Source organism: Carcharhinus amblyrhynchos, chromosome 4 (genome assembly GCF_965287045.1).
Source record: "Carcharhinus amblyrhynchos chromosome 4, sCarAmb.v2.hapA, whole genome shotgun sequence".
In the NCBI taxonomy this organism is placed as follows: Eukaryota; Metazoa; Chordata; class Chondrichthyes; order Carcharhiniformes; family Carcharhinidae; genus Carcharhinus; species Carcharhinus amblyrhynchos.
The window spans coordinates 70,420,219-70,437,476 of NC_137327.1; the positions used below are offsets into that span (position 1 = coordinate 70,420,219).

A 17,258-nucleotide genomic window follows, 5' to 3' on the forward strand; every position below is an offset into this window, starting at 1 on the left:
AAAACAGGCCATCCTTCAGTTGGAAAGGAGCTGCTTTAAGTTGAATAGTTGAATCGTAACCCAATCTGCTGTGCTTTGTGAGTTCCTTGTTATTTGATTACTCAGCAGTGTATGTGCTGAGCACTATGCCCTAGCAGTGACGTCAGTGTGAGATTCCAGGAGAAAGCGCTGCCACATGTTTTCAGTGTTAATCTACTGATCGAATCAGCTCAGCCTTTGTATTACACAATGATTCTTGAATGTTCATTTAAGTGAACACAGGGCCCAAAGGAAATGGTTGTTTTGGCAACTGCTGTCAGATATATTGAGATCGATGTCTCTGCTCAATCGCAGCCTGATCGAGATGCAGGGGAGCAGAAAAGCAACAGTTGATGCCATCTCCAATCTGGGTTACCAGACCCTGAGAGTATAGTGTCACCCTGGATGATCCTCAAATGCCAGACACAAAGTTTTGGGTACCACACATCAGGAAGGATACACAAGTCTCGGAAAGTGTGCTCTACAAATTCACCAGCATTTTCTTAGGGTTTAAGATGTTCAATTATAAGGACAAATTGTATTATCTTGGCTTGTACACAGGATTGAGAGGTGCCCTGATCGAGATATTTAATGTACTAAAAGGATTTAATACAGTAAAATAATTTCTTCTGGTGGAGGGGTCCAGAACAAAGGGACGTATTCTTAAATTTACAGCTGGATTATACAGGAGTGAATTGAAGAAGTGTTTTTTCACATAATGGATGAGGGAATCTGAAACACTCACCCCCAAAAGGCTGTGGATGGTGGAAGAATGACAGTGTTCTGAGATTGATATGAGTTTGGTTGTGTTACGGCGTTGAGTGATAGGAAATACAGTTGGATAACTGAGGTTGAGGTAAAGATCAGCCATGATCTCACTGAATGACTAAGTCGACTGATTTTTGGTGAGTGGTTGAGGTAATCCTGTGCAGACAGTTTATTTGGAAAGCTACACTGCTTTAACACTGGAGCTTGACATCCACACCTCACCCACTCACTGCCCTGATTCCTGCTGGTTGAATGCACATGGACATAATCAAAGGACAGACAAGACTGACAGAGCAGTGATTCACCTGACCACCCACACTCAGATACCCTGACCCTCCCTCTTTGTCTAATCTCACACATGAGGTGGAGAAAGGCCCATTAATCCATTCTCCAGGAGAGGAGTGGGGAACTGGCAATGAGATACAGAAAGTCTTTCTCATGCTAGCACGAGGGGGCATGGCTTTAAATTAAGGGGGGGTAGTTATAGGACGGATGTCAGGGGTAGGTTCTTTACCCGGAGGGTGGTGAGGGATTGGAATGCCCTGCCTGCTGCAGTTGTAAATGCGCCTAGTTTGGGGGCGTTTAAGAGATCCGTGGATAGGTTTATGGATGGAAAGGGATTGGTTTAGGTTAGAGGGTCATTGTTTTTTAACTGGTCGGCGCAACATCGTGGGCCGAAGGGCCTGTTCTGCGCTGTAATGTTCTATGTTCTATGGTCTATGTGACAGTGAATGGGCTACTTTACACCAGGATAGCACATCAGATCCTTACAGATTGCTTGAAAGGTTAGAGGTTAAAGGATGAGGAGAGACAGAATGGGGAAATTAGTGCTGGGGGGAACAGAGAGAACAAGGAAACTTAGATGGCAGTGTAGCACATTAGTTAGCACTGCTGCTTCACAGCACCAGGAACCCAGGTGATTGGTGGCCTCTGGTGACTGCATGGAGTTTGCACATTCTTCCAACATCTGCCTGAGTTTCCTCTGGTTGCCCTGGTTTCCTCCCACAGTCCAAAGATGTGCAGGTTATGTGGATTCGCCACGCTAATTTGCCTGTTAGTGTCAGGCAGGTTTAGCAGGGCCAACACAGGGGTTACGGGGATAGGGCCTGGGGGGGGGGGATTGTTGTCAGTTCAGGCTCGATGGGCTGAATGGCCCCCTTCTGCACTGTAGGAATTCCATCATCCTATGAATTGCAATCAAGTGACTGAAGGTTGAAAAAGGAAGAGATGAGGCAGCAAGAGAGAGAGACAGAGGAATAGAGATCAAAGGATTGGAGCTTGAGTTGGGGGGTAGACTGAGACTGATATTACGTTGGGGGGTAGAGAGAGAGACTGAAATGTGGGGGAGAAATGTTTGGAGAACGCAGGAAGAGGGAACCTGGAATAGAAGGAGACTGGAGATGAAGGGGGAGATTGGAGAATGAGATCGGGGGATTGGGCACTCACACCCTTGATATCTCAGACGCAGATGCAGATTGATAGCACACCCACCAACAATTTTGCCACGTGTTGAGTGGATTAAATCCCCAGTTCATCAAGATTTGATATGTCCCTGAGCGACTTGAAGTTCAGTGCACAAGAAACACGGGAGTGTGAATCAACCACTTTCAAATTTTTTGGATCTAGGTGGGGATAAAAGGGGAATGCTGTATAATGTGTTGGAAGTTTCAGAGAGTGAGTTGAGTTTGTGTTTTAGGATTTTGAGAGAGTGTGTTTCCTGTATTGGGCTCAGTACTGTGTGGAGCTCTCAGCACATTGCTGTCTTTTTGTTGGACTCTAGAACTCCTCTCATGGCCTCGCCCGATGCTGGCCGTTCTGCAGCCTCGCCCGGCACTGGCCGTTCTGCAGCCTCGCCCGGCACTGGCCGTTCTGCAGCCTCGCCCGATACTGGCCGATCTGCAGCCTCGCCCGGCACTGGCCGTTCTGCAGCCTCGCCCGATGCTGGCCGTTCTGCAGCCTCGCCCGGCACTGGCCGTTCTGCAGCCTCGCCCAGCACTGGCCGTTCTGCAGCCTCGCCCGGAGCTGGCCGTTCTGCAGCCTCACCCGGCACTGGCCGTTCTGCAGCCTCACCCGGCACTGGCCGTTCTGCAGCCTCGCCCGGCACTGGCCGTTCTGCAGCCTCGCCCGGAGCTGGCCGTTCTGCAGCCTCGCCCGGCACTGGCCGTTCTGCAGCCTCGCCCGGCACTGGCCGTTCTGCAGCCTCGCCCGGCACTGGCCGTTCTGCAGCCTCGCCCGGCACTGGCCGTTCTGCAGCCTCGCCCGGCACTGGCCGTTCTGCAGCCTCGCCCGGCACTGGCCGTTCTGCAGCCTCGCCCGGCACTGGCCGTTCTGCAGCCTCGCCCGGAGCTGGCCGTTCTGCAGCCTCACCCGGCACTGGCCGTTCTGCAGCCTCGCCCGGCACTGGCCGTTCTGCAGCCTCGCCCGGCACTGGCCGTTCTGCAGCCTCGCCCGGCACTGGCCGTTCTGCAGCCTCGCCCGGCACTGGCCGTTCTGTAGGCTCTGCATGTCACCTTTAAACTTTGCAGCAGACCAACACTGGATGTGGCGCCTACCGCGTGCCCATCACACTGACCCCGATAGCCCAATGCAGCTGAAATTTATGTTGGCTAGCTATTTAAGTAATATCAGCGTAATATCGTGATTCTGAATTATCTCAGACAGGATCAGGAACCGCAGCCGTTTCCAATTCCACCCATCAAGTTTGCATATTGCACATGAAATTGTGCCCTAGGTCTCCATTAATGACAGTAGCTTTTTATTTCAAATGTATTTAATTAACTGAGCTGCAGTGATGGGATTTGAACTTATGTTTCTGGATCATTAGGGCAGGCCTGAGGATGATTGATTCAGTAACATGACAACTATGCTATCGTATCCATCTAATTATATACTTTCTGCTGCTACTACACAGATTGAGAACCTCCATCTGAGCACAGGCTGTGTATCCAGCCCAGTTAGGGTGACAATTAAATCAATTTCTGAGTCAGGGGCCAGCTATCCAATTTCAATTCAATCCTTATGATTCTCTGACTCTTTCTCCTGCTTTTCTCAGAAGCAAGTCCATCAACTGAATGATGCCTAAGCAATTCAAACCTGTAGCATATGGGCATAGTGAATCTTATGGATTGAGCAGACAGAGAAATATCAGGAGGGGTGGTTCGCAAGACCATAGAAGAGCCTCCTCAATTAATCTTTTATTCATGTTAATATAAGGTTAATAAAAATCCATGCCAAACCGTGGGCTCTTCAAAGATTTGGCAGCACTTACATTTCTGAGTCAAAAGTTCATGGGTCCACTCCAAAAACTAGAACCCATAATCTATACTGACCCTCCAAGTGCAACACTGAGGGAATGCAGCACTGTCTGAGGCGATGTTAAGCGGAGGCATGAACAGTTCCTGCTACACTATTTTGAAGAGCAGGCAGTTCTCCCTTGTGTCCTGGCCAATTGATCCTCTAACCAACATCACTCCAAACAGATTGTTTGTGGGAATTTGTTGTGCACAAGTTGGCAGTATCAAGGATGTCCTGAAGGAAGATAGACATGCACACACATACAAGCCCACTCATGTGCACATGCATGTGTACCTGCACACACACACATACAAACACAGACTCAGTCTCATACACATACATACAGACAATCACATAGGAACACATGCCTACACTCTACTGACACACGCACACAAAAGTTTGTTCTAACTTGATTCCCAGGGAGATGAAAATCTATCCAATATATTTCTGTTTACTATGCACACAGAGCCACCCGGATAAATTGTCAAAGTCAATCATTGTAATTACCATTTTTAAAAATAGAGTTAATCACAAATGTGAATGTCTGTATTATTAAAAATGCCCACACATTGCCCTGTGAAAGCATCAGAACAATACAGAACTCTTACAATTGCTTTGCACCACAGACACCTCCAGTCCTGCAGCCTCCTCACACTCCCACAAGCCTTGTCGCAGACGGCACATCTGGCACTGACTGGCAGATTCCCCTCCAGCCACTGGTGAGGCATGGCAACCTGCAACAGAGGAGAGATTGCAGCAAGTTCAAGAATGCCATAGCTGGGAACCTCAGTCAAACCAGTGCACACTACATATCCCTGGATTAATTAATTATGAGTAAAAAGTGACAGAAGCATCAGCAGGCTTGTAATCAACACATTACAGGACATTTGTTACAGCTCTAATGCAGCCCAGTAATCCTCTCCACGGTATTCATGTGTCACCTCCTTGTTAATTGATCTATTGACATAGTTATTAGTGGAAGATAAGCCCCATGTGCATACTGTACTTAAATATCTTTGTTTATAGGTTTTAAAATTCAAAGTCAATGTGGAGGTTTCTATAATCTGGGAGGAGTTTCAACTCCTGGATATTTTCCCCCATTTCTCTCTTTTTCTGCTCAACTTGCATAGTGTTTCATTTCTAGCTGGGGAGTGTAGCTGGTCCATCTCTCTGTCCATACCACTCTGGGTTTTATGGTCATGTCTGGGGACACTGGCTGTTCATAGCTACATAGAATAGGTCTGATGAAAATTATGTGGTTTGGATGTAAGGAGAAATGGTTAGGAAGGTGAGGTAATCAAGATCTTATATTATCATATCATTTTTGTTGATGCATCATTTAAAAACAGAGAGTCTATTTATAGTAAGCAGCCCCTCTTCTCATGCATTCTATTTTAAATTCTCCAATAATAAACTCTCAATTTGACTTACCCCTTCTTCATCTTCAATGATGTCATTTCCTACAGAGGCCAGTGTGGTCCACTTGCAGTTGTTGATTGCTCTGACAGCACATCGCTTATGAGCTTTAAACTTACACACTGTCAATTAAAAAGAGGCACTCATTAGTGAGAACTCTCTTAAAGCCCGAACTCACCAAATAATCAGTTTCATATTAAGAACCATACTCCAGAGATCTGACACACACTGAGGTCACATGCAGTCTGAGGACACACACGGTCCGAGGCTGCAGATGGTTCGAGGCAGTATTAAACTGACATATTTACAGTATTCACAGCGTCGCCAGCACATGCTCATGGCCACCAACTATCATAGCCTCAACAGTCAATCTGACTCTACAGTAACAGCTGATATTGATACAATGCCTTTAACATGATAAAAAAAAAGCCCCAAAGACACTTCACATGAGCTTTATAATGCCAAATCTGATGTCAAGTTACATGAAGGAATGTTAAGGTTGATGAACACAAGTACTATAAATAAGTTCAGGTTATCAGCTCTATTGAAACCAAACTCTGGGAGACATTAAAGGATTTTCTGCCTCCAACCAACTCTTACCCTCTCCCACTTCCTCCACCCCTCCCCACCCCTTAATGACTGGTGAATCAATATGGTGAGTTCAACACTCATAACCCTCTGCATTCCTCCTCCCCCTCCCCCCACAATACCCATAACTCCACACATTTTACTATGGTTAATCCATCTAACTTGCACATCTTTGAGTTACGGGAGGAAACTGGAGCACCTGGAGAAACTCTACACAGGCAATCATCCAAGGCCTGATCAAGGGTCCCTGGCACTGTGAGGCAGCAGGGCTAACCACTGATATCTAATGTCAGGGATATAAATTCTTACGTTCATTCCAAATCGAGTCATACTGATCTGTACTGAGAATGGTTCTATTCATCCTACAATTTACACTGTCGAGGATTGCGCTAACTGTTTTTTGAGTGGATTGTTTTGACACTTCTGGCACACTGCATCTATCAGTATGGAGATTGGGCAGTGGGTAGAGACCCTGTTTCTGAAGCCAAAGCTCTAGATTCAATCCCATTCCAGGACTTGATGGTCAACAAAGGTGGATCCAAAATGTCTTTCCAATATATGGTAGGCAGTCAGAGTGGGAAAGATTCCTGTTCAGCCATGTGATGGAAAGAAATGGGAGCCTTCACTATCAGTAGCTGCAGGCTACAGAAATGTTAAAATAGATCCATTCTTTTCCAGCTGTTGCAATGTTTAATGATGTTCATGTTTCAATAATTAAGGCAATTTAATTCTTAATGCCGATAATACATCTATGCCCTAATCACAACCCCAGTCTCGTGCTGGACTTACTCATTCTTTCCAAACTGACTCAACCTTACAGCAATGTCCCAGTGAATCCCACTTACCTTCACAAGATAGCCCGTGAGAGGTCATTCCTGAGAGGGCCTCCCGGCACACATTACAGAAGGTGGGTCGGGCGTGGGATGTAGCGTACCAATTGTGCATCCCTGAGAAATGCTCCATGTTCAGCTGATTTGCCTAAGGAAGAGGAAGGGCAAAGGAGTTGAGTTTGAATGTCAAAAATTGCTGCCAAATGGAAAGATGAAAAATGAACAATCAGGTGAAGCAAAACCAGTCACTGCCCTGCACAAGGTGAATGAGCTAGTGACTAAGTAACATCGCTTGGTGCGTGAAAGACACTCAACATTTTATATGGCTGGTTTGAAACATAAATGAGCATTCATTCATCCATTCTTTTTCTTCCACAGCCTTTCCCCGAAGATGGACTCTTCCCAACTATTTAAATTTCTTTCACAGCTCATATACACTCTCTCCTATATTTAATTGAACTTACATATTTAATCGGCTTTGACGGTCTGTGTGCATTCCGTCTATCATCAACTCTATGCCATACATATTTCATCTCATTTCCACAGCTCATGGACATTCTACCCTATCATGGACAGACACACACATTAATGCACGTGTGAGCACATGCGCATGCATGCACACACGTGTGAAGAGAACTGACACTCTTTACCTCATAATTCTCCAGTTTCTGAACAGATTTCAGTGCCGTGATCCAATCTTCCATCTCCTTTCTATTTTCCGCACACAGAATTAATTTTCTGAAAGGTGTTATTACCTGAAAAGAACCTTCAATTTAGAATAAAGAATCCTTTTCCTGAAGCAGTCTACTGTTAATCCGAGGTATCTCTGTCCTATTACATCAGGAGTTAGAAACAGTTAGTCTGGATGTCACGGAATATAGGAATAGGCACTATAGCTAGTTTCATTGCCATAGACACCATGTGGAACTAACAAATGTCTAATGACAAGAAATGAATATTGGGGACATGAATATAGCTGAGGAGGACACTGGGTTGCAGGGGTGTAAAATAGACAGTATTACGGTTGATAAGGGGGATGTGCTGGAAATTCTTGAGGGGCTGAAAATAGATAAGTCCCCTGGTCCGGATGGGATCTACCCTAGGATTCTCTGGGAGGCTAGAGAGGTGATTGCAGAGCCTCTGGCTCTGATCTTCAGGTCGTCATTGGTCTCTGGTGTAGTCCTGGAGGATTGGAGGATAGCGAATGTTGTCCCATTGTTTAAGAAGGGGAACAGAGACTTTGCCGGGAATTATAGACCGGTGAGTCTTACTTCTGTTGTGGGCAAGGTTTTAGAAAAAATTATTAGGGATAGGATTTATAGTTATTTGGAGTGTAATGAATTGATTAGAAATAGTCAGCATGGTTTTATAGCGGGTAGGTCGTGCCTTACTAACCTTATTGAGTTTTTTGAGAAGGTGACCAAAGAGGTGGATGGGGGCAAGGCAGTTGACGTGGTATATATGGATTTTAGTAAGGCGTTCGATAAGGTTCACCATGGTAGGCTTCTGCAGAAAATGCAGATGTATGGGATTGTGGGTAATCTAGGAAGTTGGATCAGGAATTGGCTATCAGATAGGAGACAGAGGGTGGTGGTTGATGGTAAATATTCATCATGGAGTTCAGTTACGAGTGGTGTGCCTCAGGGATCTGTTTTGGGGCCACTGTTGTTTGTAATTTTTATTAATGATCTGGATGAGGGTATAGTTGGGTGGATTAGTAAATTTGCTGATGACACCAAAGTTGGAGGTGTGGTAGATTGTGAGGAAGGGTGTCATAGTCTGCAGGGAGACTTAGATAGGTTGCAGAGCTGGGCCGAGAGGTGGCGGATGGAATTTAATGCGGAGAAGTGTGAGGTAATTCACTTTGGTAGGAGCAACAGATGTGTCAAGTATAGGGCTAACGGGAGGACTTTGAATAGTGTGGATGAACAGAGGGATCTAGGTGTATGTGTACATAGATCCCTGAAAGTTGGGAATCAAGTAGATAAGGTTGTTAAGAAGGCGTACGGTGTCTTGGCGTTTATTGGTAGGGGGATTGAATTTAGGAGTCGCAGCGTCATGTTGCAACTGTACACTACTCTAGTGCGGCCGCACTTGGAGTACTGTGTGCAGTTCTGGTCCCCGCATTACAAGAAGGATGTGGAGGCGTTGGAGAGGGTGCAGAGGACGTTTACTAGGATGTTGCCTGGTATGGTGGGGAGGTCCTATGAGGAGAGACTGAGGGATTTAGGGTTGTTTTCGTTGGAAAGAAGGCGGCTAAGAGGGGATCTTATTGAAACATATAAGATGATTAGAGGTTTAGATAGGGTGGATAGTGATAGCCTTTTTCCTCGGATGGAGAAAGCTAGCACGAGGGGGCATGGCTTTAAATTAAGGGGGGGTAGCTACAGGACGGATGTCAGGGGTAGGTTCTTTACCCAGCGGGTGGTGAGGGATTGGAATGCCCTGCCTGCTGCAGTTGTAAATGCGTCTAGTTTGGGGGCGTTTAAGAGATCTCTGGATAGGTTTATGGACGAAAAGGGATTGGTATAGGCTAGTGGGTCATTGTTTTTGTAACTGGTCGGCGCAACATCGTGGGCCGAAGGGCCTGTTCTGCGCTGTAATGTTCTATGTTCTATGTTCTATGATTCTCATTTTGTAACAATGGAGTTTTCAATATACAGCAAGGGCCCAGAGATGGAGGCTGGTTAAGCTGGAGTTATTTTCCTTAGAGCAGGGAAGGCCGAGGGGAGACTTGACTGAAGTGTACAAGATCATGACGGACTTAGAGAAGATAGGAAGAAACATTTCCCCTATTAGAGGGATTAATAACTAGGGACCATAAAGTTTAAGGAAATTTAGAGGGCATTTGAGTAAAAAGCTTTCTCACCCAGAGGGTGGTTTTCACCCAAAGAGTGGTGGGAATCTGAAACTCGCTGTCAGAAAGAGTGGCAGAGGTGGGAACTCTCACAACATTTAAGAAGCATTTAGATGAGCACTTGAAATGCCACAGCATAAAAGGCTACAGACCAAATAGATTAAAAATAGGTGCTTGATGGTCAGGGCCAACATGGTGGGCCAGAGGGCCATTTTCTGTGCTGGAAAGATCTATGAGAATTGGGAAAACTCAAAGTCATCGCACATTGTAAAACAATCTACTGGGAACACAACTGGAACAGAGCAGTCTGTGAGGTTAGATTGGAAAACCGAGAAATAAAGGAAAACAAATGAAGCAAATTATGTTAGACGCCTTGATATTTCTGGAAGTTGGGTAAAGGTGAAGGGAGTCTGAACTTGCCAAGGCCAGCAATGGACAGCTGTTGCAAATCTGATTGGCTGGCCTTCATTTGAATCCAGATTTCCGGTGTTAGAAGTTTGTATTATGACTGCTCTGTTCCTAACTCGCAGAGAAGGGAATATTATCAAGAGGCAAAGCAAATAGAATCTATTAAATAGAGGCAGTGCTGGAATGACTGATTCAAAATGATCATTAGTTCCAGCACAGGTTGCTGGAACACCAGGCTGTGCTGTCAGTTATGACTCAGTACCCTTTTCATCTCTGAATCAGAAAGTCATGGATTCAAGTTCCACTCCAGAGACATAAGCATATAATCTAGACTAACACACCCGGTGCAGTACTGAGGGGTTGTTTCACCAATAGAGGTGCCATCTTCCTGATGCTTATTGAACAGTTTGACTTTCGCTAGATCAGGCTTGTTGAACACAGCCTGCAGGCCACCACCCAGCCTCTCTATCTAGCCCACGACTCCATGTTTAAAATAATGAGTTCAACTATTCTTCAAACCATCGCTCCTTCAATCATGGGCCATCTCTCTCCCATGTTTGCTGTGGCTGGAATCGTTAAGTGAGCCAATCAGCAGCAAACATTGATGATGGCCAGTCTCCGATTGAATAAGCAGCTTTCTTCAGCATCAGGTTTGAAAGAATAGCATGATGGCAATGGAAAGTCTGCTGGGGAGGGAGGAAGAATCAAAGTGGCTGCTAGGCAAGGGGAAAATATCCGCCCCGGACTGCCTGCTGATCGGAGGAGGGAAAAGTGGCTGCTGAGCGGGGGGACGGAGCATTTATTTACACGTCGATGCGAGCAATTACTGGACAGGGGGAAGGGGAAAGAGTCTGGCTGCTGGATGGGGGGAAATAAGGGCAGCATCATAGGGAGAAGAGATTGCATTGAGTGTGTGTGTACGTATGTATGCATGTGCGTGTACGTGTATGCATGTGCGTGTGTACGTGTATGCATGAGCGTGTGTACGTGTATGCATGTGCGTGTGTACGTGCATCCAGTCTCAGGGTTTGCACTCACGCTCACCCTCACCAATCGACGCACACAGTGGGTAATGATGAGTAAATAAGTATCTTGAGATTGATGGGGAGCTGGTAAAACACAATTTGGACCCTCTCACACTCGAATGGGCATTTTTATTAAATGCTCTTTATTTTAAATGATCAATTTATTGCTGTGACTTGCATTATTTTTGCTCAACAAGTTGTTTATTTTCTTCACAGCTCTACATTTTATTGAAATGTGTGTTTAATGTTGTGCTAAACCCTATTTTCTTAAAAAATTTGCCCATCAGACCCTTGAGTGAAAAGAAAATTGAAACATGGTCCCCTGCATGTAAAGGTTAGACAAGCCTGGCTGAGACAGTATGTGCCAGAGGTTTACACAGATGTGACTCACAGAATTGGATCATTCTAACAGACACAAAATAACTTTACTATTGTATACAGGACCTTATTTTAGAAAGAGATTGATAGGGGCTTTGACGTGCATGCCTGATGATGCCTTTCAAGTTATGAGTTATGACAGTACAGCAGTCAATACTCAAGGGAGAGGTCAAGCTAGGAATAAGCAGCAACTTACAGTAAAACTGTTGTTAATGTTTTTTGTGCTTGTCTCAGCGACACTGGCATTAGACAGGTCCACCTCATCGAATATTAAGGACTGGAATGAAAGAAAAAGAACTATCAGAGTAGAGGCTGTACCAAGTGCAGAACTCAGGGTACAGGTGAATCAGACTACAGGCTAAATCAAAATACAGAGACATTGAAATACAAGCTACCTCAAAATACAAGCTTTGTCTGAATGCAGGCTATTGGAATACTGGCTACGTTGGAATACAGGCTGAACCAGGAATCTGAAAACATAGTGCTGTAAAAAATTATATTGTCAGGAATAATGATGTCAGGAAATTACATTATTAGGAATTATGTTATCAGGAATAATGTCAGGGTGGCACAGTGAGTAGCACTGCTGCCTTACTGCGCCAGGGTCCCAGGTTCAATTCCAGCCTCGGGTCACTGTCTATGTGGAGTTTGCACATTCTTCCCGTGTCTGCGTGGGGTTCCTTCCGGTGCTCTGGTTTCCTCCCACAGTCCAAAGATGTGCAGGTTAAGTTGATTGGCCAAACTAAATTGACTCTAGTGTCAGGGGGATTAGCTAGGGTAAAGGCATGGAGTTATGGGAATAGATCCTGGGTGGGATTCTGGTCAGTACAGACTCGATGGGTCAAATGGCCTCCTTCTGTACTGTTGGGATTCTATTTTATGGATATTGTCAGGAATAAAAATGTCAGGAATGATAACGTCAGGAATCATATCAGGAATAACAATATGAGAATTAATAGTCATGAATAATAATGTCAACAAAGATAGTATCGGGACTAATACTAGATTAATAATGATATCATCAGCAATGGGATTGCCAGGATTGGTCTTTATTTCTATCTTTCTGAATAAACCTAGTTCTGTTGCTTCAGTATTTGTCAGTGATGGCATTCCCCATTTGGCAACATGGTGGCACAGCGGTTAGCACTGCTCCCTCACAGCGCCACGGACCCGGGTTCAATTCCCGGCTTGGGTCAATGATTGTGTGGAGTTTGCACATTCTCCACGTGTCTGTGTGGGTTTCCTCCCATAGTCCAAAAAATGTGCTGGTTAGGTGGATTGGCCATGCTAAATTCTCCCTCAGTGTATCCGAACAGGCATTAGAGTATGGTGACTAGGGAATTTTCACAGTAAATGTAAATCTCCTTGTGACTAATAAGTAAACTTTAAACTTTAACTTTAACTTTGACACTTCATCACATGAACTTTGGCCAGTGCTGTGCTAACTCTGTTCCTCATGTCTGCGTTCAAATAGCCTGCATCTCAAAACAAAGCACACGCTCATCTGACAGTTGCTGAAGGCAGCACCACACACAGGGAAATTGTTCTTCGCCTGCTCCTTGCTACCTCTAAAAAAAACAAGAAGTTACACATTCAGAGCAGCTTCCTCCGTCCATCATCTTTCACACCCACACTTTGTAATCTTATTCCTCCTTGGTGCTGCCCTCTCTCCAGCTCTCTGTAGGTCAGAGTAGAGGGCCACTTCCCGAGGTGTGACTGTTATTCCGTCCACAACAAAACAGCATCCAATCGTTCAAATAACAACAAGGTGATCTGTTTAGTGATGTTTGATGAGAGCTAAATATTGCGTAGGGCATCGAGAGAACTCCTCTGCTCTTCTAATCACAGTGAGATCTCTTACATGTACGAGAGGGGAAGTAGGGTCTTGGTTTATTGTTCCATCTGAAAGATGGTATTTTTGACAGTGCAGCACTCCCTTGGTGCTGTCCTGAAGTTGTCACCACTCTGATCCAGAGATGTGGTTTAAGACTGATATCACTTTGAAGAATACGGAAAGATTGCAGCGCTATGTGGGTTGAAGAGTGCAACATTGTCAGAGATATCATCCTGTGGGAGAGACTTTATGGTGGTGCATAGTCTGCCTGGTCAGCTGCTTCTGCTGGACAATAAGATCCTATGTCACTATTAGAGGAAAAAAAGGGGAGTTTTCCTAATGTCCTGAACAACTTTACTCACTCAATCGCCACAGGAGCATTCCATCCCATTACTGTTCCTGTGCTTTTTCTGTATCACAACATTCACCACAGCATCCCAGGTCATTAACCATTTGGGGAAGATTGTTTGTGATAATTCTGGTATGACAAAAAGGTGGTCCAAATGCAGAAATATTATTGCTTTATTGAGAATTGATTTGGTGCAGCTCAGAGTGTTAGTGAAGGAATTCTGAGTATGAGTGAGATTCCTTGTCAGTTCATGAGCAAATACTGAACAAAAATGCCTCATCACCTCGCTGTAGCTGAAAGATATGCCCAGTGCCAGTCCTGCTTGCTTTACCTTTGAGTCTTTGGCCCAGTATAACTTTCGCCCTCTGAGCTTAAAGTATCTTTTCTTCCATCTTTGAAATGAGCTGGTCTGCTTCAGTAATAATCCTTCATTTATGCTTTTCTGTAAAAGAGGAATATTAAAAAAAAACATCCTGAGTAAATCTGAGGAAAGATGTAGCACAGCGTGGAATGCAATGGATTTTTATACTGTTTGTTAAAGAATACAGTCACTGGAAGTTCAATGGATTATATTCGGTGAATTATCAGGCAGTTAATTTTATTGCTCTTTGTTGACCTTTGTCACTGCAAGTTTCATTCCTGTTTGTTAGTCTGTTCGTCTGCAGACAATGTATTTCAAAAACCAGTGGATAGATTTCATAGAATCACAGAATCCTACAGTGCAGAAGCAGATCATTTGGTCCATCGAGTCTGCACTGACCACAATCCCATCCTGGCCCTATCCCCACAGCCTCATGCATTTACCATAGCTACTCCTCCTGACACTAAGGGGCAGTTTAGCATGGCTACTCCACCTAACCCGTACAGCTTTGGGCTGTGAAAGAAACTGGAGCACCCAGAGAAAACCCACAAAGACATAGGGAGAATGTGCAAACTCCACATAGACAATGACCCAACCCAGGAATCGAACCTGGATCCTCTATGCTGTGAGGCAACAGTGCTAACCACTGTGCTACCCGATTTCAATGAAACATGGTACACAGATAGGGATGGCCCATAGAAAAACTGATTAATTTTTGGAGAAGATCTGAATCCGGATTTTGGGGCTCTTTTCAAGGATCCACTAATATTGGGAAATAGAGCAAATTGACTTTTGTTTTTAGAATGTTAGAGGTTTGTTTTATTTAGGATGTTGATGATCATTTTAGAATGGTCTGGATTACATCAGCTGCTGGGATGGGATTTGTCACAACTGTCAAAGTGTGAGCAGACTTTTCAGAGCAGGTTGATGGATGTTAATGGTGCTGAAGCCTCTTCAGTGAGATGTAAGCTTTTAATGAAAAGATTTTGTTTTACAGCTTTGTGGCTACAAAGACAAACAGGGAAAAGCCTCAAGCCTCATTAATCGAGGGATTGAGTTTAAGAGTCGGGAAGTAATGCTGCAACTTTATAAGACCCTTGTCAGACCCCACTTGGAGTACTGTGCGCAGCTCTGGTCGCCTCACGATAGGAAGGATGTGGAAGCTATTGAAAGGGTGCAGAGGAGATTTACAAGGATGTTGCCTGGACTGGGAGGCATGCCTTATGAAGATAGGTTGAGGGAGCTGGGACTCTTCTCCCTGGAGAGACGAAGGTTGGGAGGCGACCTGATAGAGGTTTATAAGATGTTGAGAGGAATAGATAGGGTGGATTCTCAGAGGCTATTTCCCCGGGCTGAAATGGTCGCTACGAGAGTACTCAGATTTAAGGTGCAGGGAAGCACGTACAGAGGAGATATTAGGGGTAAGTTTTTCACTCAGAGGGTGGTGAGTGACTGGAATAGGCTGCCGTCGGTGGTGGTGGAGGCAAACTCGCTGGGGTCTTTTAAAAGACTTCTGGATGAGTACATGGGAATTAATGGGATTGGGGGTTTTCGATAGGTCTATGGCTTAGTAGGTATAGATGTGATCGGCGCAACTTGTGGGCCGAAGGGCCTGTTTGTGCTGTAGTGTTCTATGTTCTATGAACAGCTGCGTAATTGTATTAAAGAAACAGCAGTGGAATCCATTCAAATTGTCTTTGTTCAGCAGATATATGAGCTCTTCAGCCTGCTCCCTTCATTTGTTAGGCCATGCAAAATAACAGACAAAGGTCACACCCAGATTTGTCTCCATACATATGATGCAAATTTAACAATACCCAATCCTATAGAACAGTCATGTCCAATTCTGTGGAGTAGGCTTGTTGTAAGATTGAAGGAGAAAATTAATTACATATGATAGCTATGTGAGGCCGAGTATATATTTCAGATACAGTCTGTTCCATGCAGGGGTGGTTCAACAAATACAAGATTTGGCATCCTTCTTTAAAAAAAGTAGAATTGCATTTGAAGTAGTTCAGAGAAGGTTTGCTTGATTCATTCCTCGGATGAAGGGTTTATCTGAAGAAAGGCTGGCCAGGCTTGAGCTATACCCATTGGACTTTAGAAGAATGAGAGGTGCTCTTATTGAAGCAAGTTCGATCCTGAGGGATTTGATATGATGGATATCAGCAGGATGTTTACACTTGTGGGAGAGATTGGAATCAGGGCATAGAATTTAATAAGAGGTCTACTGTTTAAGATTGAGATGAAGAGAAGTTACTTTTCTCTCAAAGGGTAGTTGGTATTGGATTTCTCTTCCCCAGAGAGCAAAAGAGGCTAGGTCATTCATTCAAGGCACAGTTAGGCATTTGTTTTTTGATAGACAAGGTGGTCAAAGGTTATAGTTGGAAGACAGGAAAGTGAAGTTGGAACACAATTAGATCACCCATGGTCTTATTGATCATGAGAGAGCAGGCTGGAAGAGTTGAATGGCCTATTCCTTCTTTTATGTCCCCATGTTTCTGTCAACAAATGCTTTAAATGTGACAGGACAATGGAACATTCTGGAAACTCACTGCGAGGCTGGTCATTATTAGCAGAGGGAAAAGACAGATTCTGAAATTTCAACTGCGCAAATCTTCCTCTGGCAGGTTGTCTGACCTGTAATGTTTGTCTCACTTTCTCTGTTGTATCCTCTTAGCATGTTGGTTGCTAGAGATATATCGGGGGTCATCTTACCATGGATGGGGTGAGCTGGTAAGATTGCGCGAAAGCCGGGAAATCAGGTTCCGCCTGATTTCTCACCTCTCGCAAACTCACCAGCACCAGATATCTAGCAAGATTAGTGGGGAGGGAGCAAGGGGTGGTCGGTCTAGGCAGCAAGTTGATGGGGCGGGGGGCAGAATATTTCTGGCCAGTGCAGGACAGGGATGCGGGGGGGCGGGGGGGGAGGTGGAGGCGGTGGTGTGCTGGGTCGAGGCTGGCTGCAGCAGCAGAGGCTTGACTGGTCTCTCTCAGATCTGTCAGGCCTCTGACGGTTGCCATTGCACATGTGCAGTCACAGAGGTCTGCATATGCGCAATGGCACCCTCTGCTGCTACAGCTGGCTGGCTGGCTGGTGATTTAAGCCCTGCCCCTTCCCCTACCGGCAAG

The 17,258-nt window shown here is 45.0% G+C and overlaps 1 protein-coding gene across 2 annotated transcripts in view; it reads right to left on the bottom strand.

Moving 5' to 3' along the window:
- LOC145342102 (diacylglycerol kinase delta) overlaps positions 1–17,258 on the bottom strand; it is a 190,020-nt gene that overhangs the window by 52,174 nt on the left and 120,588 nt on the right. For both annotated transcript variants that reach the window (XM_080187317.1, XM_080187318.1), the window contains exons 2-7: positions 14,097–14,207; positions 11,779–11,859; positions 7,565–7,669; positions 6,930–7,062; positions 5,512–5,618; positions 4,689–4,814 (exon numbers count right to left, since the gene is read on the bottom strand). In XM_080187317.1, coding sequence (XP_080043443.1) covers positions 4,689–4,814; positions 5,512–5,618; positions 6,930–7,062; positions 7,565–7,669; positions 11,779–11,859; positions 14,097–14,207 — 663 coding nt within the window. The remainder of the gene's footprint in view (positions 1–4,688; positions 4,815–5,511; positions 5,619–6,929; positions 7,063–7,564; positions 7,670–11,778; positions 11,860–14,096; positions 14,208–17,258) is intronic.